This window comes from Mesoplodon densirostris, chromosome 6, assembly GCF_025265405.1.
Source record: "Mesoplodon densirostris isolate mMesDen1 chromosome 6, mMesDen1 primary haplotype, whole genome shotgun sequence".
Classification (NCBI taxonomy): Eukaryota; Metazoa; Chordata; class Mammalia; order Artiodactyla; family Ziphiidae; genus Mesoplodon; species Mesoplodon densirostris.
This window is the reverse complement of record NC_082666.1, coordinates 26,562,421-26,587,569: the sequence shown is the minus strand read 5'-3', so window position 1 is coordinate 26,587,569 and position 25,149 is coordinate 26,562,421. Positions and strand designations below refer to the sequence as shown.

The 25,149-nt window shown below is 45.8% G+C and overlaps 1 protein-coding gene across 1 annotated transcript in view; it reads right to left on the bottom strand.

The window, feature by feature from the left end:
* NR4A3 (nuclear receptor subfamily 4 group A member 3) overlaps positions 1 to 21,322 on the bottom strand; it is a 34,101-nt gene extending 12,779 nt beyond the window's left edge. The window contains exons 1-6 of the mRNA XM_060101058.1: positions 21,173 to 21,322; positions 18,007 to 18,965; positions 14,270 to 14,399; positions 13,637 to 13,809; positions 3,099 to 3,298; positions 332 to 510 (exon numbers count right to left, since the gene is read on the bottom strand). Coding sequence (XP_059957041.1) covers positions 332 to 510; positions 3,099 to 3,298; positions 13,637 to 13,809; positions 14,270 to 14,399; positions 18,007 to 18,963 — 1,639 coding nt within the window. The 5' untranslated portion in view covers positions 18,964 to 18,965; positions 21,173 to 21,322. The remainder of the gene's footprint in view (positions 1 to 331; positions 511 to 3,098; positions 3,299 to 13,636; positions 13,810 to 14,269; positions 14,400 to 18,006; positions 18,966 to 21,172) is intronic.
* Positions 21,323 to 25,149: the final 3,827 nt, after the last annotated feature.

Here is a 25,149-nt window from a genome sequence, read left to right as displayed (position 1 = left end):
GGGCTTTGGTAGCTGTGGCTTGCGGGCTCTAGAGCACAGGCTCAGTAGTTGTGGTGCATGGGCTTAGTTGCTCCACGGCATGTGGGATCTTCCTGGACCAGGGCTCGAACCCGTGTTCCCTGCATTAGCAGGTGGATTCTTAACCACTGTGCCACCAGGGAAGTCCCTGTCTCTTGTTTTAAACTAGGGTAAACAGCAGATTTCAGCAAAGTGGCAGTCAGCTCCCTAATTTCTTGTGTGTGTGACAGCCAAAGCCAGAATCTACCATAAGCCAGGAAAGAAGAGAGAGGGGGGACACAGTCCCTTCAAGTCACGGCAGGGTGGTGCTTACCTGTGATCATGCTCAGTGCTGACAGGCAGGCTAAGGCTTGGATATCAAGGTTCAGGCTCTGCAAACTTAAGGAAAAGTCTTTAATGGAGTCGAGCCACTCCCCAAATCCACGAAGGCACTGAAGTCGATGCAGGACAAGTCCATTGCAGAACACAAACTTATCTTCAGCAGTGTTTGACCTATGAGAGAAAGTCGTGGTGGGTGAGGGACGGAGACACATTAAATAGGTCTGTTCAGTCTGTCCAGTGGGATAACATCATAACACACAGGCACCCACACAGCCTTGGGGCAGCGTCCAAAACCCAGCGTGGTGCTGTGAAACCTGCCCAGACGCCCTCCATGAACAAGACTGTGCTCCTGGGATAAACAACCCCCGCCAGTTGCCTGCTGACTTCCCTGGTGAGCCTCCGTCCTGGGGATGCTCGGGGTAGGGTGTCTGCTCTCTTATTGCTACAAGCAGTTGCTGGCTCATCCTGGGACTCATGGATGGTGGGAGTGAAGCCCAGTGCCCAGTCTCTCTCTGCAGTGAACACGAGACTGTTCCCTTCGGTGCTCCTTCGCACTTCGCTCCTTCGACTTCTCTTTCATTTCCTTAAATGTCAAAAACTGATAAGGCCCGAGGCTAGACACTACAATTCCATTGTGCAGACTCTAAAAACACCAAGTTCCTGCAAGCGCCAGAAGTCAATGACAAACTGAATAGTGGTCTAAAATACAAAGAGTCCTTATTTTGTATTACATTCTCTGCTTTAAACAGTGGGGCTGTAGAGGGTTATTTCTCAACCCACCCAGATAGTTTATATTATGTCCATAGTCATCCCATTCTTTTCTAATGAAAGGTGCCCTGGAACTTCTAGTTAGCACCACTTCGCTGTGGGGCCTTGGGCACTCCTTTAATCTTTCTGAGTTTCCTTTTCCTTATCTATAAAACAGGAATTATAATTGCTACCTCTAAAGAATGTTGTGGGAATTGAATGAAATAAAGGATTTGAAAGCCCATGCACAATGCCTGGTATACAAGAGGCCAATGAGTGTTAGGTGTAACTTCATTCTGAATTCTAGGTGGTCCTTACCTTAATCTTAAATTCCTTTAATTTTCAAATTTCTTGCCACATATTTCTCTCTCTTGGCCTTCTGCATTAACAAGCTAATGTCTCTTTAATTGTGCTTCTCAGATGAACAGCTTTATTCATTCATTCACTCAGGAAGTATTTCCTGAGCACAGAGCCTGTGTCGTTCCTTAGCCAGACACTGGAGAATACCTGGTAAATAGAGTCTCTATGGTGCTTGCTCTCATGGAGCTCATCACCTACTTAATCCTTTGCTGCCTGCCTAATAGATGGAAGTCACATTGCTGGCTCAGCGTGGCTCCTGCACACAGAGGATTGTAACTGTGCTGACTACTGGCAGCCTAGTAGCAACTCCACCTCAGTCTCTCCCACAGATCCCTCCCCAGAGGGACGCACGGGACCGAATGATTCAACCTCAGGGTTTAAAACCCAGACCTCATAAGCTGTGACAAAGCGAGAGAGAGGCATGGACATATATACACTACCAAACGTAAAATAGATAGCTAGTGGGAAGCAGCCACATAGCACAGGGAGATCAGCTCGGTGCTTTGTGACCGCCCAGAGGGGTGGGATAGGGAGGGTGGGAGGGAGGGAGACGCAAGAGGGAAAGGATATGGGAACAGATGTATATGTATAACTGATTCACTTTGTTATAAAGCAGAAACTAACACACCATTGTGAAGGAATTATACTCCAATAAAGATGTAAAAAAACCCAAAAAAACAAAACAACAACAACAACAACAAAAACTGAATAAATAAATGTAAAAAAAAAAAAAAAACCCAGACCTCAGAACACCGGCATCAGAATCGCTGGAGCATGACTTAAAAATGCAGATTTCTGGACTTCCTTCAAGGTAGATCCAAACCAAAATAGCTGGAAATGAGGCATGGGAATTTGCACTTTAAGTGAGAGTTTCTGGTAGTATGGTATGAAACTGGGGAGGGGGTGGTAGGGAAGACATAGAGGGGAAAGGTGATGATTTTTCCTATAAAATTGGTAAAATGTTGGTACCATCTCCTATAAATATATAACTAAAAGGAAGCAAGGAAGATGAAATTTAAAATGCTAATGTGGACTTTAAGAGAGAAGCTTTGATCCCAGGTTCTGGCTTTTAGAAAAATCAGTTCCTCTTTGTGTTAGGTGTCACTGAGTGTCATAAGTTGAACCAAATCTTTTGATCCAGAAGCTATTCTCTTGGGGTAAACACTGGGGGTTGAGAAGCTGTGGGAACTCTTCAGCGCCCCGTCTGGTGTATGAGAACAGCAACTTGTTAAATAGAAACGTGGGAGGTAAATGCAATGTTCAAAACAAATACTTGCTCCCAGGAAATACCTTATGCACCATGAGAATCTTCCTGGAATCACAGAATGTGAGCTACAAGGGGCTTTAGAGAACACCAAACCAACATTCTCATTTACAAAGAAGGAAACTAAATTACAAAGAAGGAAACTAAATGAGGCAAGTGACCTGCTCAGGGTCTTAGAGCAAGTCTGTATTAAAACTGAGACTAGAACCCAGGAGTCCTGGCTGCCAGCCCAGGGCTCCACCCACTGCTCAGTTTTTTAATGCCTGGTCATATTTCATATGTCCATCTTGAGCAAACTTTTCACTGCTGACTTAGTTACAAACACAGCAGGTTTCAAACTTCTTCAAAGGAAGGAGTGGACTGAGGAAGATAAAATAAAAGTAATTACCTGATGGAAAGTCTGAGAACAAACAGCTCCAAAAAGGCTGATTCTATAAGTAATGTCTGATCTTCTTTGGGGAGATCAGTAAATCCAGGAATCTTTTCTGCCCAGCTTCTAGATACATCAATGGAGGCTGTTAGAAGGTTGTAGAACTGTTGTACATGCTCGGCATCTGTGCCTGCAGCGGCCTGGTCAGTGGGACAGTACTAGAATGCAAACCACAGATAGCGGCGTTATCTCAATCCAACAGGGATAACAGCATCATTTGCAGCTTGGCTCTTCCCAGATTTTCAATACCTAAATCCTTACTTTTAGGTGCCACAGTTTATAAAACCTTTTTGCATTCACAGTCTCATCAGATTCTCACAATAGCCCTGTGACATAAATAGAGTGGATTCTGTTACCACTTAATAGGCAATGAAATTTGCTTAAGTCCCATTAGTGCAGTGGTTTTGAATCCTGACTGCAATCATCTGGGGAGCTTTAAAAAAAAACACTCATGTCTGGGTAATATCCACAGAGATTCTAATTTAACTGGTCTGGGATCGGGACTGGTCATCAGGAATTTTAAAAGCTCCCCAGGTGATTCCAAAGGGCTGCTGTGTTGAGAACCGTTGCCCCAGGGGGTTGTGTCTGCACCAGCCTCCAGGAGCCACAGATTCCCTAAGGCACAGCTGTCTCCAAACAAGATGCTTAATTAACCCCTGGTTCTCAAACTGTGGCCCCTGGCCCAGCAGCATCAGCAACACCTGGGAATCTGTTAGAAATGAAAATCTCCAGCTCTGCCCCAGACCTACAGAATCAGAAACTCTGAGGGTAGGCCCAAGAAACTGTTTTATCAAGATCTCCAGGTGAATTCTCATGCACAGTGAAGTTTGAGAATCACGGAATTAACCAATACGAGAAGATGGATGCTTGCTGCAGATGGATTTCTGAGAGATAAAACAAACAAGGAAGGGGTCGGGGAGGAGTGTATCCTTGGCAGGGCCCAGGCAGCTGTGTGCCATCAGACTCTGGGCTCGCGGCTACTAAAATTAATGAAAATTAAATACAATTTAAAATCCAGTTCTTCAGTCACACTAGCCATATTTCAAGTGCTCAATAGTCACATATGTTTATAACATTTCCATCACAGCAGAACACCCTATTGGACGTCATTGATCTAGAGGGCCCCGGGAGAAGAAAGGTACAAACAGGGATAAAGTCTCGACACGGCTTTTGGATATGCTGGTAGAGTCTGGGTTTTGCTTGACTCACTGGAGGAAAATCTTTCCTGTGTCAGGAAGGAAGATTGATACAGCGAGATAATAATCAAGGGACAACGAACAACACAGAGACTTAGGAGATGTGCAAAAACATTCATGTAAATATGCACGTCATTGCCTTCACATGAACGCTGCTGAGTGTGCTTTTGTCTCTCAGTTGATCCTCAAAAGGCATGGATTTTAATCCTTATTTTACAGATGAGGAAACTGAGGCTCAAAGAAGCTTGGAAAGGTTAATACACTTTCCCAAGTTACATAACCAACAGTGGTACAGCCAAGACTTAAACATGGCTCTGTGATTTCCAGTCATACACTTCCTAGCTGTTAATAGGTCTGATGTTACTAGCTGGTGGCCTGTAGGATAGTTTTAAAAAGTATTTTGCTGGGCTTCCCTGGTGGCGCAGTGGTTGGGAGTCCGCCTGCCGATGCAGGGGACACGGGTTCGTGCCCCGTTCCGGAAGGATCCCACGTGCCGCGGAGCGGCTGGGCCCGTGAGCCATGGCCGCTGAGCCTGCGCGTCCGGAGCCTGTGCTCCGCAACGGGAGAGGCCACAACAGTGAGAGGCCTGCATACCGCAAAAAAAAAAAAAAAAAAAAAAGTATTTTGCTTTGCTTTAATTGGAGTTCTCCATGTATGTATACATTTGGTCCCATATTTTGTCAACACAGTGACTGGCACATAATTGATGCTCAATAAACAGTTGTTGAATATTGTTCCATGAAAGAACAGTCAGGGGAGTGCCTAGGTTTGCAAATACTCTAACCTGGCTGGAGGACAAACAGCCAATAAGCAGCCAAGTGCTCACTGCAGAACTACACAGGTGTGAGGAAATGAGGCACTTGTCTTAACTGGTCTTTTTTTTTTTTTCTTTGTGTTTTCCCAAGAGGCATCATGAAATAACAAAAGAAACATCAGACAAGGAGCCAAGCTACTTTGATCCTCGATTTGTCTAGGCTCCTAATTTGTGAAATAATGTAGCTCTGCTGCTATAGTTATCTGGGGTAAATTACTTCACCTTTCTGAGCCTCAGTTTTCTCCTCTGTAAAATGGGGATAATATCTTCCTTAACATTTTGTTGTGATGATTAAATGTGATAATACATGCAGAGGACCTGACGCATAGAACGTGTTTAACACATGACGACAGTGATGATACTGATAACAGTTTTGATACTTGAAGTTATCACTGTCCCTCAGCTTCCATATTTATAAAATGGGGAAGGGGTTGAACTGGAAGGTTTCTAATTTTCAGCCCTGACTTTTTCTAGGATCCCATAATATCAGGTCCAGTTCAAAGCCCTGGCTCCTCTGTTCCCAATAATCCACCCAGGGCCTGGATTCTGTGAAGCCCTGGATGTTCTGCGTTGTAATGGACCATGGAAGCAAAGTCCAGGAGAAGGAAGCAGTCATCCTTCCCACAGATATTCAAGGATGACAGCATGATACTGGTGTCATAGACACTCCCCACCACTTCCTTCCAGCACACATACTATTAACTGGAGGAGAGTGGAAAAAAAAAGATTTTATTTTTAAACTTTCTCTTCTTCTATGAATCTAATTCCATATGCTCTCCAGGGGCAGGATGAAATTCAGGGCAGCACCACCTTTAGAAAGTTGACAGCACTACATGTGAAACTCCCAGGTAATTCAGAGTGAGGAAAGAATGTTGGATCAGGCAGTAGGTCATGGGGACCTCCTCCAGACTCTGGCACTGACTTGCTGTGCAGCCCTAGACAAGGCACTTAACTTCTCTGGGTTTGTTTCTGCCTCTGAAGTTGGAAGTGACTAGACTAGCTGATTCCTTCTGGCTCTTGAATTCAGCTATCTTTCTGTTACTGATTTCTAGTTTAATTCCGTTGTGGGATTGACGGCAGACACTGTATGATTTCTATTCTTTTAAATGTGTTAAGGTGTGTTTTATGGCCCAGACCATCATCTATCCTGGTGAATGTTCCATGTGATGGCTCTTGCATTTGATGATTCTAAATGTTGCTAATCACACCAGGTATGACGGTATTGCCTAGAATTTGATACTGATTCAGCATTATTGTTTTAAAATAGTGTGTTAAATGGAGAAAAAAAGACTAAAGAATGTCAAGGAATGGGACCTAACAGCTCTCTCCTGCACTGAAGTCCCTGAAACCATGGCTCACAACTCAATAATCTGCCTGCTTCCAATATTTGCTCAGAATCCTCCAGAGCACTTAGCTTTCCCCCAGGGTCCTCTGCAGGCCTCCACCCCTGCTGGGCTCACATTTCATGCATCCTGCACACGGGGAAATGCAGTTGCTGCCTGTGTATGTGGTTTTCTCTGATAGAGTCCAGCAGGGAGGAAAGCCAGCAGGCCCTGTGTGCCAGACTCCAGCCAGACCCTCTGAGCTTCACCTGCAGTGATTCTGGTTCACATTTCAGAATTCTGGAGCCAAACTGGATTCAGCCTGAGCCACCAGTAACTTGGGGGTGACTGGAGGGTCAGCATCAACTGCTGGGGGGAAAAGACAAACCAAGTATCCCCTCTACTGAACATAAGATTTAAAGAAATGGAACAAAACGTTGTAGAGTCTTTCTCTGCCTGGATTAGCAGTTTATAAACACCTCGCTAAGGAATACTGTACGTGGAGTTGGAAGAACCAGACCCCCATCTCTGCTTGTGTGCTCCCCTACATCCCTCTGTCTCTGGGATAAGCAGCTTTGGGGTTCACCAAAGAAAAATCTAGAAATACTTGTTTATTGACCATTCTAATCAGACATAGGCCAAATAGAGAAAGACTTTAAAAATGAATCTTTTTTTCCTATTTATGCTTTTTATTCCAGCCTATATGGATAATCAATAATCAGGTTTTACCACAGTCAAAGACACAGTATTGCATTTACTGATAGCTAATGTCTAATGCAGATTTCTCCGAAGCACTTAGATTGAGAATCTAGAGCTGCAAAAAACAATGCATACTATTTAAACTAAATTGAGTTGACACATTTCAAATGGCAATACCATGGCTATACAGGTCAGATTTCAGCCACAACCTAGGCCTAAAATAAGTTATTTGGGAATTACATGAGACCCTTGGTGAACAGCAGCCCTAAAAGTTAGCAATGTGATGTTTTCATAGCAGAGTGGAATCTCCTATTTACTCTACCTCAGTGTCAGTCCAGGCTAAATATGTAAAATGTCCTAAGAACACTTTGTTTCCACTTAGAATGTTACTTTTCCCTGGGTCCTTATATTTCTTTATATTTTAGATGTTATCATTCTATGAGCCAAACTATGTATACATATTCTTAGGTGCTTACACTTTAAAATGTGACACTTTAAAAAGTGGCAATGAATATATTTTATCCCAAATTTCATCTTTTCTGATCTAATTGCCTCCCCTCTCTAAAAAACCAAACCAAAACCAAAAAACCCTCCTCTCTTCCCGTCAATGGCATCACTGCAGTTAAATATTTGTTTACTTTCTGTTTCCTTCACTTGCCTATAAACTCCATGAGGGCAGGAGCTGCATCTTGTTCAATAACGTGTCCACTGCTCTGGAAGAATTGTTAAATGAATCAATTACTTTCTGTTAAACTTATCTCTATTGCTCATTCCTTCTCAACCCCAAGAAAGTTGGGAAATAGGAGATACGAGGTAAAATTGAATTGTTCTTATTAAATCATATCGATCGTTCTCAAGGCTTAGTGTGCCAAAGAATCATCCAAGGTCCTCTTTAGAATACAGATTCCTGCCTGCCTTCCCCCGTCCCCCAATTCTGAGTCAGTAGGCCTGTGTGTGGTCCCGAGAATCTGCATTTTAAGCAAACACCCTGACTCCCTTCTGATACATGCAGTCTGGGCACCACACTTTGGGAAATGCAGACCTGTACCCACAGGGGAATCAGAGGGTCAGGGAAGGAGAAGGCTGGAAGGGATCATGGCAGTGCATTTAGTCCAATCTCCTCGGCCTTCAGATGAGAAAACAGAGGCCTACAGCGGGGCAGAACTTGCCTGAAATCATCTAGTGAATTGGTGGCAATTTGAGAGGGTCTTCTGAGTAGCTTCATGAAAGCACCCTCTTTGCAGAATCTTCATGATGTTTACTTTGTAGGTTTAACCCGTGTCAACCATGTTGTTTCTTAGGCTATCTTGTTAACATATTTAAATGCCACTTGCTGGTGCCTGGTTTTATCTGGGCAGTGTCTCTTGTGTTTGGAGTCTGTTATTATACTAAGTGACACCATTACCAGAAAACATTCTAGTTTGCTGGAAAATACTTGAAATGACCAACTAATGAGGATGTGAAGTGCATTTTCTCATTCGTAATTATGCAGGCTCCGAAGACAAGCCCAGTATCTATATATACTTGTAATGCTCAATTAAAAGCAACTGTGGGGTACAGAACAGCAATATTTCAAGGAGAAACAAATCAAATGTGACATGTTTTGACTGCACTGATATACAATGATCTGAGCTCACTTTTGAAGGAGAGAAGTTTGGCCCAAAGGAGAAGAAAAGTTCCCAGAGCCAGGAACGCTTCACAGAGTGAAGAGCCCTCTTTCTGGCCTTGAAAACCCCCTTCCCTCTGTGACTTGGAACAACTCCTCACCTCCCTTTCCCACAAACGAGGAAAACACTCACTTACTACCTTAAAGGCACATAGGCAGGTACAAGATTAGAACATACCTGCCTGGCAAACATTTTCTCATTTCTCTGATTCACTGGGGGAAGGTAGCATCTTTTTTTTTTTTTTTTTTTGCGGTACGCGGGCCTCTCACTGTTATGGCCTCTCCTCTTGCGGAGCACAGGCTCTGGACGCGCATGCTTAGCGGCCATGGCTCACGGATCTAGCCGCTCCGCGGCATGTGGGATCTTCCCTGACCAGGGCAAGAACCCGTGTCCCCTGCATCGGCAGGCGGACTCTCAACCACTGCGCCACCAGGGAAGCCCGAGCATCTTTAATAAATTGTTTTGGTCAAGCCAACTGTCTGACTCAAAACTGACAGGGCATATTCTTATTTAAAATGTAAAAGTACATATACCACTATGATATAGATTAGGCAGGAATAAATGAAGAAGAGACTTTCATTTTTCACTTTATTCACTTCTAAATGCTCTGCCTTTTATAAATTACTCTTATTGTAATTTTTAAAATCTAATAAAGCTTCTATTAAAAAAAAAACTAGTACATTGCCATTAAACAGAAGTGGCAGTATGGTGAAAGAGAAACATATTACTTTGAGTGATGAGATTTGGGTCTAACCCTAGCTCTGCCACTGACCTGAGGCAAGCCACTTAGCCTTTTTAAGCCTTTATTTACTCTTCTGAAATATGGGTTTTGGATTAGGTGACCTCAAGATCACCTCCAGTTCTATGCATTAATAAATAAAAAACTTTAAGGAGAAGGTAATATGAACATTGAATTTCAATGAATGACATTAAAAAAAATGACTGAAACCATAAATTGTACCACATAAACTGGATTTAAGTGAAATTATGTAAGAATGTATGTGATGGTGCCTGGCTCAAAGTAGGCATTCAATAAATTCATTTTGCTTCATTCATTTTATGTTAATTTTTTAAAAAAGAGAATGACGCAAATTCAATCTTGTGAAGTAACAAGTTGTTTAACAACACATATTCTTATATGTATATGTATATATATTCACTTGCATTTGTGGACAGTAAGGTAAACCCTAGAATCATAAAATCTTAGCGTTGGAAGGAAATTAGTATCAGCCAAAATAACCTCTCTCCTTGTGAGGAACCCTGTTATGTGTTCTCCTTAGTTTCTTCTTGTGTTGATGAACTCACGCTTCCACAGCAGCTCTTGTAGCCAGGAGAGCTCTTCCTTGTCCTCAGAGTGAGCTGGAAGGGCCCCCTCCTTCACCCTCTAGTTCTGCCCTTGGGAGCAACAGTCCTCTTGGCGACAGGGCCAAAGTGTGACCTAATCCTGCCAAATCTTCTCCCTTTCTGTCTACATATTTCCATTTCCTCCAACCATCCCTTTCGAGTTTCCAGAAACAGTGTATCCACATACACTGCATCCTCTTAAATCCCAGCATGGAACTGAACTCCATCCTTGAAGTGTGGACTGACAGGACCGAGTCTGTGGGACACCATCAACTTGGTTCTAGTCCCATGCTTCTACTACTGAGGCCTAAGCTAATTTAGCATCCCTCCCTTCCACTGCACACTTGGTTGGTTCTTACTGAATGTGTATGGAATAAACTCCTGAGATCTTCTTAACATGAACCACTGACAGGCCATGCCTCTCCCATTTAAAAAAATTCTAAATGCTGAGCTTCACACTTATTTTTGTGACCTTTCTTCACGATGGTTTCAGCCCATCCTGTTCCAGCTTGTCGAAATCACTCTGAATGTTGACACTGACATCCATCATATTAGCGATCCCTCCCAGCTTTCTGTCATCCGCAAATGTGATCAGCATGCTTTCTCTGCCTTCATCCAAGTTTTTGATGAAAACTCACTGTACTTTATTTGAAAAGACTTTTAATATAATTGATTTGGGTCCAATTTTTGATAATTTTGTAAAGCTATCTAAAAGCAGGAGAATCCAAGCTATGAGGTTCAACCCAATTCCAAAACAATGCAATTAAAATAAATACGCTTTACAAAATTGAGCCAGGCCCCAAAGGTAGTATCAGTGTGACCCAGACTCTGGCATGGTCACTCTGTTATTTTGGGCAAAGCTAACAATTAAATTGGATAAATGTTTGTTGATGAGGATGATGACTCTAGTCTAACACCCTGAATGGTGCAGAAGCAAGCAAACACAGTGGATTGATTTTTCACTGTGAGGCAGTTACCAGCTGGGACAACTCAAAGTACGGGGTAGGGTTTGCCGCTGAATAACTAATTAGGCCATGTAGACCAATAATTGGATAATTTGGGCCCCCCCAACCCACCAAATCACTTCGTGGACTAAACCTCTGGACTGGCCATCAGTAGTGACTTCAAATGCCCCAGAACAATGTCAGATTGTGTGCTGTAGCCTCAGTGAAGGCAGTGCCAAGAAGCTTCATTAATTCAGATGAATTGCATAAGGGAAGGCCAGAGTTGGCTCATGGAAAAATTTTTATTCCCAAATGCTTTTCCATCACCCACTCTCACCGAAACCAGAGATGCAAGGAATTATGGTTTTAAGAGCACAGACTTTGGGGGCCAAATTGGGCCCACTTGGCTTCTAATTCTACCTCTGATACATATTACTATGTGACCTTGGGCAAGTCAGTCCTTTAGCCTTTCTCAGTTTTAATCTCATCTATGAGAGATCATAACACTTACCTTAGTGGTTTTGCTACATAGTACCTGACATGTGTAGTGTTTATATTCATTAGAATATTCAACAAAGGATAGAATAAGAAGTTTTGGTCAAGGAGATAACATACAGGGCACTGTGCTAAAGCTTTGACAAGTATCATCTTATTTAAACTTCCCTGGGAAGTTAAACCCTGGGAAGTAGATATTATTATTATTACTCCATAACACAGATGAGGAAACTGATGCATTAACAGATTTAATCAGTTGCTCAAGATCACCCAGCTAGTACATGATGGTGCTGGGATTTTAATCGAGGCCTGCATGGTTCCAAAACCTAAGCCCTTAATCACTGCATTATTCTGTTAGACTATTATTTGAGACTTGACTTCAGTCAAGAGATGCTACTTGTAATCAGAGTAAGAGTCCTCAACCTTTGATGCTAAGGGTCTACCATGCTTCTCATATGAAGTCTTGTGCTCAAGTGTGGAGAGGAGGCTTCACAACCTACAATGAGGGAGGGGATGAGGGAAGGAAGATCACAGCAGATACACAAATCACCCCTTCACTTCTGTCAACATTGCAGCCTAAAAGGAGGGCATATGGCAGACACTCTCACACTCTTGGCCAGCCCTTCAACCAGAAGTTTGAAATACTGATTGGACCTGGAGAGGGCAATCTGGTAGCTGCTGCCAAGCCACATCAACCAACTGGGGATCCCTGGACTGGTATCTCTCTTATCTGTGCGTAAACTGTGTTTCTAAGTTTTCTTGTCTTACGGTGGGATTAACCATTCGTACAGTTCATGCTTCTTTCAATAGTTAGATGAGACAAAGTACCACAATGCCTAGCATGTAGAAATTGCTCAATAATTGAGATCTTTTTCTTTTCTTTTCTTCTTTGGTGAGACCTTGTCTTACTAGAAGTCTGCTTTTCTGTCTCTTTTTTTTTTTTTTTTTTTTTTTGCTGTACGCGGGCCTCTCACTGCTGTGGCCTCTCCCATTGCGGAGCACAGGCTCCGGACACACAGGCTCCGCGGCCATGGCTCGCGGGCCCAGCCGCTCCGCGGCATGTGGGATCCTCCGGGATCGGGGCACGAACCCGTGTCCCCTGCATCGGCAGGCGGACTCTCAACCACTGCGCCACCAGGGAGGCCCTCTGTCTCTTTTTAAACTGCCTTCCAGTAATGTTTATACCTTTGCTCAGAAAATCCTTTCTCATCATTCTTCTTTGTGTTATCCAAATTCCTGGGAATTTGCAGGGTTCAAACTGATGATATTTTACTATATCCCATATGAAATTAAAGTGTTAATATATTTTGGTTGGCTTAAATAACAACACTGGTAATCATTTACAATTTTCAAATGTTTTCTCAACTGTCATTCCTGTGTGACTGATGTTCAAAACATCCCTCTGAGGTTAAATATTGTAATCATCTCCACTGTAAGGATGAGAAAGCCAAGAGCAGGAGCCAGGTGACACAGGCAGGAAGCAGCAGAGGCAGCCTTCCATCCCAGTCCTCCTGACACCTCCCGATGTCAAGGCCAGAGTTTACTCCTCTCCGTCAATGGTTTAATCCCTCAGTATAAGCAGTAGGTCAGTCAATGCCCGTGTAATTGGGTAAACTGTTTAAGGATAACTTGAAGCTTACCCAGATGGTTTGGTCACAATATGGAAAAAAAAAAAAAAAGTAGTCACTTTGTCTAAAGCATGAAAGAAATGTACAAATTGTAATTCACCTGTGCAGATTTTCATTGGCACAACCATCAGGAATCCTGCAACAATGGGTATGACAGGTGCAGCACTGTCAGGCTCATTTGTTAAGGCATTTAGAGATTCAATAAGGCAAAAATTATTTGGTGCAATGGATGCACTGGAATTGCTAAGTGAAGTGAAAAATAGAGAAAAGGTATGAAAACGGTTGAGCACAGTGCCAGGCACAAAGTCATTCAATCCACTCTTACTACTATTACCATGAATAGAGACCCTGACCATTCATTCAAGAGCAAGACATCATAAAACTTACTCTGGAATAATCGAGATCTCTGGGCGTTGAGTCTGTTAAAGCTCGGACGAGGGCATTCATCATACAGATTGGAGGAGAAGGTGGAGAGGGCTGAGAGGCTTCCTGCTGTAATGGGCTCTTTGGTTTGGAAGGCAGCCGACCTCTCCTCCCTTTCAGACTATCTGTACGGACGACTGATACCGAGAGAAACAGAGAAAAAATGTCTTCAAAGATATCCATGAACAGCCATAAATCACAAAAAGGAATCAAAACACTTTACAGTTGAGCAAATCATTAATGAGACCAACCATTTAAAAGTAGCAATAAGTTTGGAGTAATAGTCACACAATGATTTAATGCGAGTTGAAACAAGCAGCATAAAAGCCACCCATACTTACATTTGGTAATGAATTAGCCCTAAAAGTCTCCTTCTCAAATAGAACAGAGATGTATGTACACAAGCTCTCTATTGATTTTGAGAAATTAGAATAAGTAGACCTCAGCTATTTTTGAATGTAAATACACACCATAAAAATAAAATGTTGAAAGAAAGGGAAACTAGGAAACTTCACCATTCTAATGTAAATATTAACTTTTTCAGTGATATCTGAGAATATTTATAAGCAAGCTGGACAAAAAGCATTATATCCATACCTTCTTTAACCATTCCGACACTGAGACACTTCTGAAATCGACAGTACTGACATCGGTTTCGACGTCTCTTGTCTACAGGGCAGTTTTTATTTGCCAGGCAAACATATTTTGCATTTTTCTGCACTGTTCTCTGAGGAAATACAATACAGAGATAGTCAACTAATAGTTTCTGGAAAGAGGTAGGACCTGACAAGATGTATTTTAATTACAATGTGAAAAGCGACAGTGCAATTTGTATAATTAGATAAATTTAATTTCCTAACACGCTAGCCTGCAGGAAAAACAATTTTATTAGTGTTAGCTGCTGACAATGAAAATCATCTCGGATTGTTCTGAAGCAAGTCTCAGGAGACACCCAAGTCTGAATGATAAAATCATATCTGAAATTACCAGGTCAACATATCATACCTTGGAGGATTAGATTATCTTCACTTTTAATATCCCTTTGGGAACAATTTTCTACTTGTTCCACTCCCCTGATTATTGCTGACCTTATTAAAATAAAATCAAAATTATCTGGGATGTACTTTGCTGGATATCACTATTGTAAGTCAAATATCACAGAAACTGGCTTTGTTCCCCAATAGAGATGAAATCATAAAAAGCAAAAACAAGGACTTGTCTAGTTTTAACATATAGGAAATAATGTTTTAATGCAAAAAAAATCACTTAATCAGCTTGTGTAGTGTATTTTATTTTTAAAAGAAGGGTAAACTGTCCATTTCTCATTTTTGAAAGCAAAATCGTAAAACGGGATACTAAAAACTGCTATCACATCCAAGAAAGAAGACAAACAAACAAACAAACAAAAAGAATGAGATAAAAGAAGGAATATGAGAGCCATATATTTTCAATGAAAATTCCCATTAATTGGTTATTTCATAAATGACTATTGACACAGACACCAAATAACCATACTGTAAAAGATGTATTATAAAACTTGGGCCTGGTTATAAAATAATGTTGTATTCTTTAGAATCACGTATAATTTTAAAATGAAACATGAAATAATAAAGGATATTTTATGCTCCAAATATAAGAGAATGCTTGATTTTAAAAAAAAAATTAAAAACATTTGTGCAAATGGATGTGTATTTACCACTCATTCAGAAATTACCTGAATCTATTCAACTCCAAATAGAGCAGAAAGTTGGAATTTATTTGGTAAGCCTGGGCTGCATAAAAAAAAAAGAAATCCAGGTAATTTGGGATTGGTGATCTACTTTGTGTCTAAAATTCTAAATAGATTTACTTTCTATCTTTTTTAATTTTCAGCAATTCTCAACCCCCTTGTATCAGTTTTCACTCTATCACCTTTTAATTTCATTTTAAGATATCATTTCTAAACTGCTTATATAAAATTTAAAGCCAGATACATTTTCCCTGCTTTAGCAGGTGACTTTAGTTTAAAATGCAAAATTTCCAAAACACAAACATACTTCTGAGGTTTCCACCATTTAAATTCGCAGCAGTTTGTAAGGGTAGGAAACTTGTGTTTCCTAAATGAAGCTCTCTTTCATTGAACATGAAGTAATTTAAAAAACTCTATTTCTTGCCATTGTCCTCAAGGATATCCTAGTTTCAGTGCTGGTGGCATTTTGCTTCAGGTATATGTTTTCCCAATAACCTCAAACCTTCCCCACATTTGTGTATGCCTGCACAATAGTTTAAGGACAGGGAGAGATCGTTATGGTTCAATCACTGAATTCCCATCATTAACTGCACTTCATGTCACATTTTTAAAGAATTCAATTTAATGGTAGAAAGCCACTGGGTAAAACCTGCTCCGGTTCCCTTAATTAACAGATCTGTGGGGTGGTTCTCCTTTATCCTACCCCTACCCTTTCAAGTATAGATTTGTTTTCAAGATATTGCTACAGAAAAAGGATGCTGTTGGGGAACACTTAATTGACATTTCTAGATGAGGAATGTATCACCACTCCTGTATTTTGGTCAATTCAGGGGTTATTATATTTGTGGATTACTTGTACTTCTCTTGTTTTTCTTTCTTTTCCCCCTTTCAGCTGCCCATTTCACTGCCTTTCAGCATTTCCTCTGAAATGCTGTAAAAAGCAAATCTGCTAAAGGAATGCAGTTACTTGAAAGTAAACCTTGAGTAGTTACGACAGAAAAAAATGGCTAAACCGACGGTTCTACATTTAAAACATCATAATCCTGCATATCTCCTGTATGGCATTTAACATACTGCAAAATCTTTCCATAAGCATTTTCTCATTTATCTGCAGAAATTAATCACATGATTCCTATCTCCAGATCAAAAATAACTGTTGCTTGTTGGTATGTATACCAATGCACACGTGTATTTTTTTATAAATGTTTGTATTTTCATTTATAATGAACTATTCTTTTATGGCCCTTTAAAGCTTATAAAGTGCTTTCATAAATGTTTCTCTCATTTAATACTCACAGCCTTTCTCTAAAATTTATTCACCTGATAGGGAAACTGAGGCCTGGAAGGAAATGTCATGCCCAACATCATAAAATTGTTAGGTGACAGATCAAGGACTCCTATTTGAGTGTTCTGACTCCAATTCCAGCATGCTCCCAGATACATCCTATTGGCCTCCCAAATCCTCATTATCCAATCAGCATCCAGCTTTTCCTCTCCCTCCACCCTGCCCAGCACTGAAGGCTAGGAAGTGATTATTGAGCATTCGGGGGTTTGCAAATGCCTGACATAATAGCCAGAGGAGTGAGGAGTGGGGAGGGTGGCACAGAATTAAGTGTCTGAAGAAGTCTGGGAGTCAGTAGCAAAAATAGAGCTGCAAGAGAACAAGGCCTGTTCCCCCTGAGTGGTGAGAAGAGCACTGAACTCAAGAGTCAGGAGAAACCAGCTGGAACTGTCCCCATGTGCAACTAAATCACCTCTCTAGACTTCAGTATCCTCCTGGGCAAAATAAGGGGGAGGCTGAAGACCCTCCCACTATAAAATTCTCCTTTGGGTCTCTGAGATAATGAAGAGTGTCCCCACTCTGTGGTACAGAAGTGGAGTGGAATGGTGAGACCCCAGCTACTATCTTCTACAGAGCAAGCTGCCTCAAACTGCATCCACCAGCTGCCCCTGTCTATTCTGCAGCTGCAGAGCTGTGAAGAGGACATGCACGTTGAGGTCATGCAAACATGAGTTGGCATCCTGCCTTCATCTCACTCTCTGAGTGTGTGTCCAGGGGCAGTTAACCTCCCTGAGCCTCCATTTCCTCATCTATGAAACAAGGGTAATTAAACATTCAAGACGCTGTTAGTAAAAATAGCTAGTGGGTGACCAAAATTCAATGTCAGTTCTGTTTGAGTCTAGAGTCCTAGCTCTTCCTAGGATGATTAAATGAGATACAAATACCCAGGGCCTGGCACACAGACTCTATTCCCTCAGACATCCTGGATGGACAGAAGAGGAACACAGTGAGGTGTTTGCATTTTTGAGGTCACAGATCCTTTTGCGAATCTGCTGAAAGCTCTCTCCAGAAAAATAAGCAGGAGGTAACGCCAAGTCAGGAAGTTCACAGCCCCCTCAAGCCCGTCTGGGCCTCCTGTAATGGACTTCAAGTTAAAAAGCCCTGAGAAAGTGGGTGTGAGGGTGCTAGGAAAGGCTACTGAAATACACAGTATAACCAGTACACCTCTCAAACCGGGAAGGGCCCACTTAGACGCTCAGTCGAGCGGGTGTCTGGGGATGCTGGCTGCGGAGGGGAGAGGGAGCCGGAGGGGCGAGCGCTCACCTTAAAGAAGCCCTTGCAGCCCTCGCAGGTGCGCACACCGTAGTGCTGGCAGGCGGCGTTGTCCCCGCACACGGCGCACGTGCCCTCGCCCGACGCCGAGCTCCTGTTGGGTGGTGACGGCAGGCTGGGGCTCTCGCCCAGCAAGTTGGATGCGGTGGGGGAGGCCGTGAGGCCGAGCGGCGGGAAGGCCAGCGCGGCCGCCCTCTTGGCCAGCGGCAGCCCATAAGGGTGGCCCTCGAGCGCGGCTGCCTGGCTGCCCGCGGCAGCGGCGGCGGCGGCTCCCAGCGGCAGGCTCAGCGCGGCGGCGGCCGTCGGGTCATAGCCGAGGTGGTGGCCGCCTGCGGGGCTGGGCGCGGGCGGGTGCGGCGGCGAGGGCTTGAAGGGGAAGAGCGGGAAGCGCGCTCCTGCCACCGTGGGCACCGCCTTCATCGGCTGGTCGAGCAACGGGCCGGGTGCGATGCAGCCCTGTGCCGAGGACAGCGTGTCCTCCCACATCGCCCCCGCCTGCTGGGGGAAGCCCGGCGTGGTCGGGGTGGATGGCGGGGACTGCTTAAAGTACATGGAGGTACTGGGCAGCACCTCGTCCTCCGGGCCGGAGGGGGGCGGAATGGATGGCTGCTGCTGGTGGTGGTGGTGGTGGTGGTGGTCATGGTGGTGATGGTGGTAGCCGTGCGCACGGCCCTCCTCCATCTTGATCAAAGGCCGGGGCCCCGACGGCTGCATTTGGTACAGGCAGGAGGGCTTGAGTTCGTAGTTGCTCGAGTAGCCCTCCATGAAGGTACTGAAGCTGGGCAGGGACGTGGTAGCCGTGGCCGTGATCTCGGTGCTGCCGAGGTCCATGGTCAGCTTGGAGTAATCAGGATTCATGATCTCCGTGGTGTATTCCGAGCCATATGTCTGTGCTGCATAACTGGAACCTGGCGGTGAAGGGCTATACTGGGCTTGCACGCAGGGCATATCTGCAAGGGAGAGGAAAAAGGTCTCTCAGAAGCAAGTCAGCACTCTTCCTAGCTAATAGGTAGCAATGGACTTGTCGCTCTCTAATATGGGAAATAGAGAGGAAGTGACATTCTTTCCACATTCTAGTATCATAGACTTAGAGTCCTTCCTTCCTTCTTTCCTTCCTTCGTCCCCTGGGAAGAAAGCTGAATCCCTGTCAAACTGCCAAAGGGGCCACAGGTTGCCAAAACCCAGCCTCCTGAGGACTTCTGTGCCCACCTTCCCTCCCTTGCCCTGTCCTCCACTATATCTGTGAATTTTGATGTCTTCCCTCATAAGCCCAGTCATATTTTTAAAAGTGGTTTTGAGCCCTAGAGATTAAATGAAGTGACCTCGGCCACAAATTGGGAGGACAAGAAGAAATCCAGTGAATGCCATGTTGGTTTCTTTTGGGTGAAAGAGACCACTGGTCCCCCAAGTCACACGCTTTGATTTGTAAACCTATGAGTTAGTAAAAGAAAAAAAAAAAAAGGTGTCCTACATGGGACTTACTGGCCCAGTGACATTCTAACATTTTATGAGTGCCAACTGAGGCTACCCACACACATTGTGGTTGCTTTCTCCCACCCTCTCCCTACTCCTCCAAGCAGGGCTAGCAGCCTGCTCAAACTGGACCCCTGTTGATTTCAGCCAGCGAGGTGGTGAGGTAGGAACCTAGGTCCAGGAAATGGACTCGGGGGAGTTTGCACCATCTGCAAAGAAAAAGATCAGCAGCTGCAACAAAACACCCACAAAACCTGCTCTCTGCCATATATATGTGTGTGTGTGTGTGTGTGTGTGTGTGTGTGTATTCCCCCCCCCATTCTAAGAAATAAAATATATCAGTGGCTGCTTTATAACAGTAGTTTACAGTTGTCATAATAGGTTAGTTATCTACATATTTTCTTATGACAGAAGAATTAGCACCCCTAGAAAAGAAAGCAGTTTCTTAATAGGTTTAGTTTCTCTCAGCCCCCAAAGCAATGATATCTGGAGTGCTTACTATTGTTCAGAGAGGTTGAACTGGATGGGAAAGCCCTGAGAAATATTGGATCTAGTGGATAATTTATCTAATTATTTCCCTTTCTTTATGGTTAAATATAAATAGTAAACTGGGCAGTTTCTGGTGGTTGGTTTTTCTGAGCCAAAGGAAAACCACGTGCTTAACGTGTCTTTGGAGTCTATGGTGTAAAAGGTGTGACTAATAGAAAAGTGAATACTTCACATCTCCTTTGACATCTTGCTCTTACCCACATTTCCAAATCTGATTGAGTCATATATGTATGGGATGAAATCTTGACTTGTAAAAAGGTGTTGAGGGCCTGGTGGAAGAAGCAGTGATGAGGAGAGGCCAGTTCAAGCCTTTATTTTCCGAGCGCCCTACAAACACTCATTAGTTTGAAGTTAAAAGAGCACTTATCCTGCTGTCCAGTTGTTGGGGTGAAATGAAAGGCTAGTCATTTAAAAGAAAGAACACTGCCTGATGTTTCATTTGTTCTCCTCTCTTGGATTTCTCCATGAGTCTTTTCTATCATTCTTCTTTGCCAATCCCTACCTATTGCTCTTCTTTGTGTCTTTCTGAGGTTTCCAGATAGAAGATGAGCTTGCTGGGACTGAGTTCTATTTATCTGCATCTCTTTGGCCAGGCACCTGGTATCCCTTTACCAAATGCATAAAGAGGTATTACAAGCCAAACCTGCAATCCTTTCTTTTGCCCAAATCAAATTTGCTCCTTGGTTTTCAGCTCAAATGCTTTCTCTCTTTCCCTTTGAGCTTCAATAATCCAAATGTCTGCACCCAAATGATTTACGTTTTATACAAACAAAATGCTTTGCATTGTTCGAAATGATCCCATAACTTAAACGCGTTAGCATTAAAAGTAGAGCAAATATGAAGACATTAAAATGTATAAAAGATCCAAATCTGTTGGTGTATTTGCATTTTTCTCAGGAAAAATATCTTTGAGCAATACGATTAATTTAATCTGGCTGCTCCACTAGGTAGCAACAGGGTGTGGTATCCAGAGGAGATTCGTGCAAGGAAGCCACCTGTGCCATGAAATTCGCGGCCAGCAGTCACCCGCTGTCCTGGCGCTGGGCAAGTCGACCAGCCTGCTTGCTGGGTATGTGGCTCCCCCACCCACATATCCCAGCCCGGGAGGAATAAGGAGTCGCGCCTTCAGACCTACCTGGAGGATATCTTGCGCGCTGAATGGTGGGGCTGGGGGTCTCTCCAGCGGAGGCTGAGAGTGGAGGAGGCGGGGACGTCCGGCGGGGCGAAGCGGCGGAGGTGCTGCCCGGCTCCGCTGACGGTCCAGTCTCAGGGCTGGGGCTTGCCGGGCTGCGCTCTTCCGCAGTGGGCTCTGCGGGCACCAGGAGAGAGGACAAAGGTCACAGTGAGACCACGCTGGGTCACCGCGGCCTGGACTGGGCGTACAGAGGTGAGGGTTGAATAGATCTCTAGAAATGCATTAATTACAAAAGAATTAGAAGGGTAAGAAAGCAGTGCTTAAGGTGACCGGAGTCCCCGGGCAGCAAGCATCACAGCGCCTTGGAGGAGCCGAGGAAAGGCTGTCCGCGCTCACCGCGGTTTTGTGGTTCCCGAACCGAGGCTAAAAAAACGCGCAGCCAGTCGTCGCCCAGAAATTAATCCATCTGCCCCCACAATTGGTTCCAAGCTAACGATGTCATGAAAACCGAAGAATGGAGAACACTTGAGGAAGGAGTTCTGCCCGAATCGGAGTCTGTGAGTGTGCACGAGCGGAAAATATTTTCCAACTTCGCCCGCCCCCACCCCTCAAATACAAATTTTACACGTTGCATAGGAAAGGCACAGGGTACGGAACGAATGCATGAATGCCCCGAGGAATTAAGAAAGTCCGCGCTTTTCATTCTAAATGCTAATGGAGCTTCGCCTCTATTAGCCGTGAGTTTCGGGGGCCAGGGGTCAAGCAAACAAAAGGACACAGTGGAAATAGGCCGGCGCTGGAAACGAGGCACAAGGCGGTTGGCGTTTGCGGCTGGTGGTGAGAGGGGAGGGAGGCCCCCTGCGCCCAGCGGGCGGTATCCCAGAGGGTGGGCGACTTCGAGGCTCGGGGCCATCCGGCGACCCGGAGGGGGGCACATTCCGGAGGGCGCCGAGAGCGGCTCTGGGGCGAGCGTCTCTGCGCAAAGCCTTAGCGAAACTTTGTAGCTAGAAGCGCATTTCGGCGGGCCTCGGGTAAGGATCACACGGCCCCAAACTCCGGCCTATAGCGCCCCCTTTGCCCGGACCCACTCGCAGCTTAAGGGATGGGAACGGGGACTCGAAAAAAAAAAAAAAAAAAAAAAACCCAAACTACCAAAATTCCAAAAACCTCGGGAGTGCGCGGGCCGCGGATGTCGGATAAGTTTCGTCTCCCGCCGCCCCTGCGCCCCGGGCTTGCCTGAAAGGAAAGAGGGTATCGGAGCCCCCAGATCCGGGGAGCCCTCGACGGCCAGGAAATGGGGGATTCCCTTGCCATCCCCAACCCCAGCCCCAGCTGATACTACAGAAAGCCTGCGCTCGCCCTAGCGCAGGCAAGGGCGGATCTTCCCACGGCTGTAGCTTGCGCTTCCCGTCCCTCCCGCATCTTCAGTGGGAGTCTCTGGCAACCTCCCACCACCTCCTCCAGGTGCCCGCATTCCCGCCCTTCTCCACGGCCTTTCAAGCGGAGTCTTTCTCCAAGGATAGGCCTCTGACTGGGGTGGGCGAGGGTAGCGTCTCCCCAAGGAAGGGGCTCCCCTCGAGCGCCCGGCGTTCGCGGGGAAGAGCCACACCGCACTTCCTACAGCCGCCGAGCCGAGCGCCCCTCGGCTATCTCCGCCCCCCCCCACCCCCCCGCCCCGAAACGACCGGTTACCTAGGCAAAGCCTCAGAGCCTGGAAACACGTTGCTCCGCTCCCGCTCGCGGCCGCCGCGGCCGGGAGCACGGAGCCTCGGGGTTGTAAATTAGGAAGAAATAACTACCTCTGTCAAAGCCCCTTTCTTTCTCGTGGGCAGACGAAAGGAACACCCCCGTGTTCCCCTCCCCGTGGTGAAGTGTGTGAAGGAAACCGTGAAACGCACCATTGTGACCGGGGCTCCTCCACGGAGTTTCCAACCCTGGGGAGCGGGGGCGGAGGTTGGGCGGGGGCAGTAGGAGTGGAGAAGAGACCGACAGAAAGGCAAAGACAGAGATTCTCAGAAAGACAGAGGGAGAGGAGACAAACCGCGGGGGAGAATTTCTGCGAGCGCACGGTCCCAGGGAAGCGGGGGTGGGGGTGGGGGGTGGGGGTGCGGGGGGAGGGAGCGGGTGTGGAAGCTGCTGTGGCCTAAGGGGTCTTTGATATTCACATTACGAGCGTCTTGCTCAGATAAGAGAACTCGAATAAACTCAAACTTCATTCATTGTGCTCAGCAGCCGCGTTAGGAAGATGTTCCTTTCCCCAGCTCAGTTCTATAAAATATTTCTCCGTCGTGGGAAAAGAAGGTTCAGGGTTGGATTCGCGATGAAATGACTGAAGGGCGCCCTGTACCTCTCTCCTGGCACCCTAGGGCTCTGGGATAATAGCCCGAGATTTCTGATTACCCAACTCCTTGCAGCTCTTCCCTCTGGAGAATCCGTGGGCATGGTAAATAAATGACAATCTCCAAGAACCTTCTTTGGAATGAAGGGACAAATGCTTTCTCCCTCACGACTGACCCAAGCTTCCAACAGGTTCGAGAGGTGCCTTTGGAAGTCAGCCTCCGCAGGCTGCGCCCGCTTGACCGCTCTCCTCTCACCGCCGAGAACTTTCATTTCTATGAAGAGTAAAACACTACGAGCAACTTCTCCAAAAGCGCGAGTTCTGTCAGTTAAGAGTAAAACACGCCTCTCCCATACTGACTTAAGGCCCGGAGGAGAGGGACACCGTTCCCACGCGTGTCGGGGCACTGGGGTCGGCAATTACACCCGATTACCTCCGAATGGAAAAGTGTAAACGGGCAAGTCGGCGACACCAGGCAGACGTGCCTGGTGGAGCCCCAGGCTCATTTCAATACAATAAGCCACATTCCTACAATTACGCCCTCTTTCCTGAGATCCTCGGAGCGCCGCTGCAAACTCCGGCCGCTGCTGACCAGGCCCCTTCCCTCCCAAGCTTCCTCCGAGTCAACCATCTCGGAGTCACCATTAGGCATATTAACTTGGACCCACCGGAGCCCCTATTTTCAATCCTAGTTAAAAGGCAGGAAAATTACTGCCGTTCATCACCGGAGCTGCAACTCCCTGCCGCTGCCGCCGCCGCCGCCTAGAGCATCATTACCATGACAACTAGAGCCGAAATACCCTGAATTACATCGCTGGAGCTGCTACTGCACAAATCCCGGTCCTCCTCTTTGTTAGAGGCTTTTCGCCTCTTTGGGTAGGGAGAGGAATCCCACAAGCTCCAGAGATCCCCGCAGGCCCGCTACGGGGGAAAAGTTTCAGATCAGAACCCACCGGCGACTCCGCGAGCAAAGCCTGAGCGAGGAGGCGAGGGGGGAAAACCCCACACTCAAAGTTGTCAATTTCAGAAGCTAAGCTTCCCAGCACGCCAACTTTTTAGCAAGTCCCCCTATTAACTGAGCGAATCTCATACGTACTTGAGTGCTGTGGCGGTTCCGTCTTTAGAGCGAGTTTCTAGAAAGCTGCCCCGAAATCTGCACTGGGGGCGGCGGGGGGGGCGGGAGTCACAGTTGCTGTCCCGGAAGAGCTGCTGTGAAGAAGTCCAGCGGCTCCCAGAGGCAGTGAGCTGCTGGCAGGGGATGCTGCGATCCCGATTCATGGGAGAGCGCCGCCGAGGGGTTCCGCGGGCGTCCTGGCTCGGGCCGCGACCAGGGGGTAGGATGCCGCTTCTGTTCCCACCTCCACAGCCACCGCCGGCGCTGTCAGCGTTGCAAAGTGAGACCGGGAGGGGCGTCCGCCTGCCGCGCAGCGCTGCACCCTCGAGGGCGCAGGGCGAGAGGGGTGTGAACGCGCGGGAGAGAGTGGAGTGTGTGTGAGGAGCGTGTGTGCGCGCGTGTGTCTGTGTGTGCGAGTGAGGGAGCGGGTGTGAGCTTGTCTGTGTGTGGGGAGCGGAGGAGGAGCAGGAGCTGGAGGGGTGGGGGGCGGGAGGCAGGAGACTCCGCTCTCCCGGCTGCGCGTTC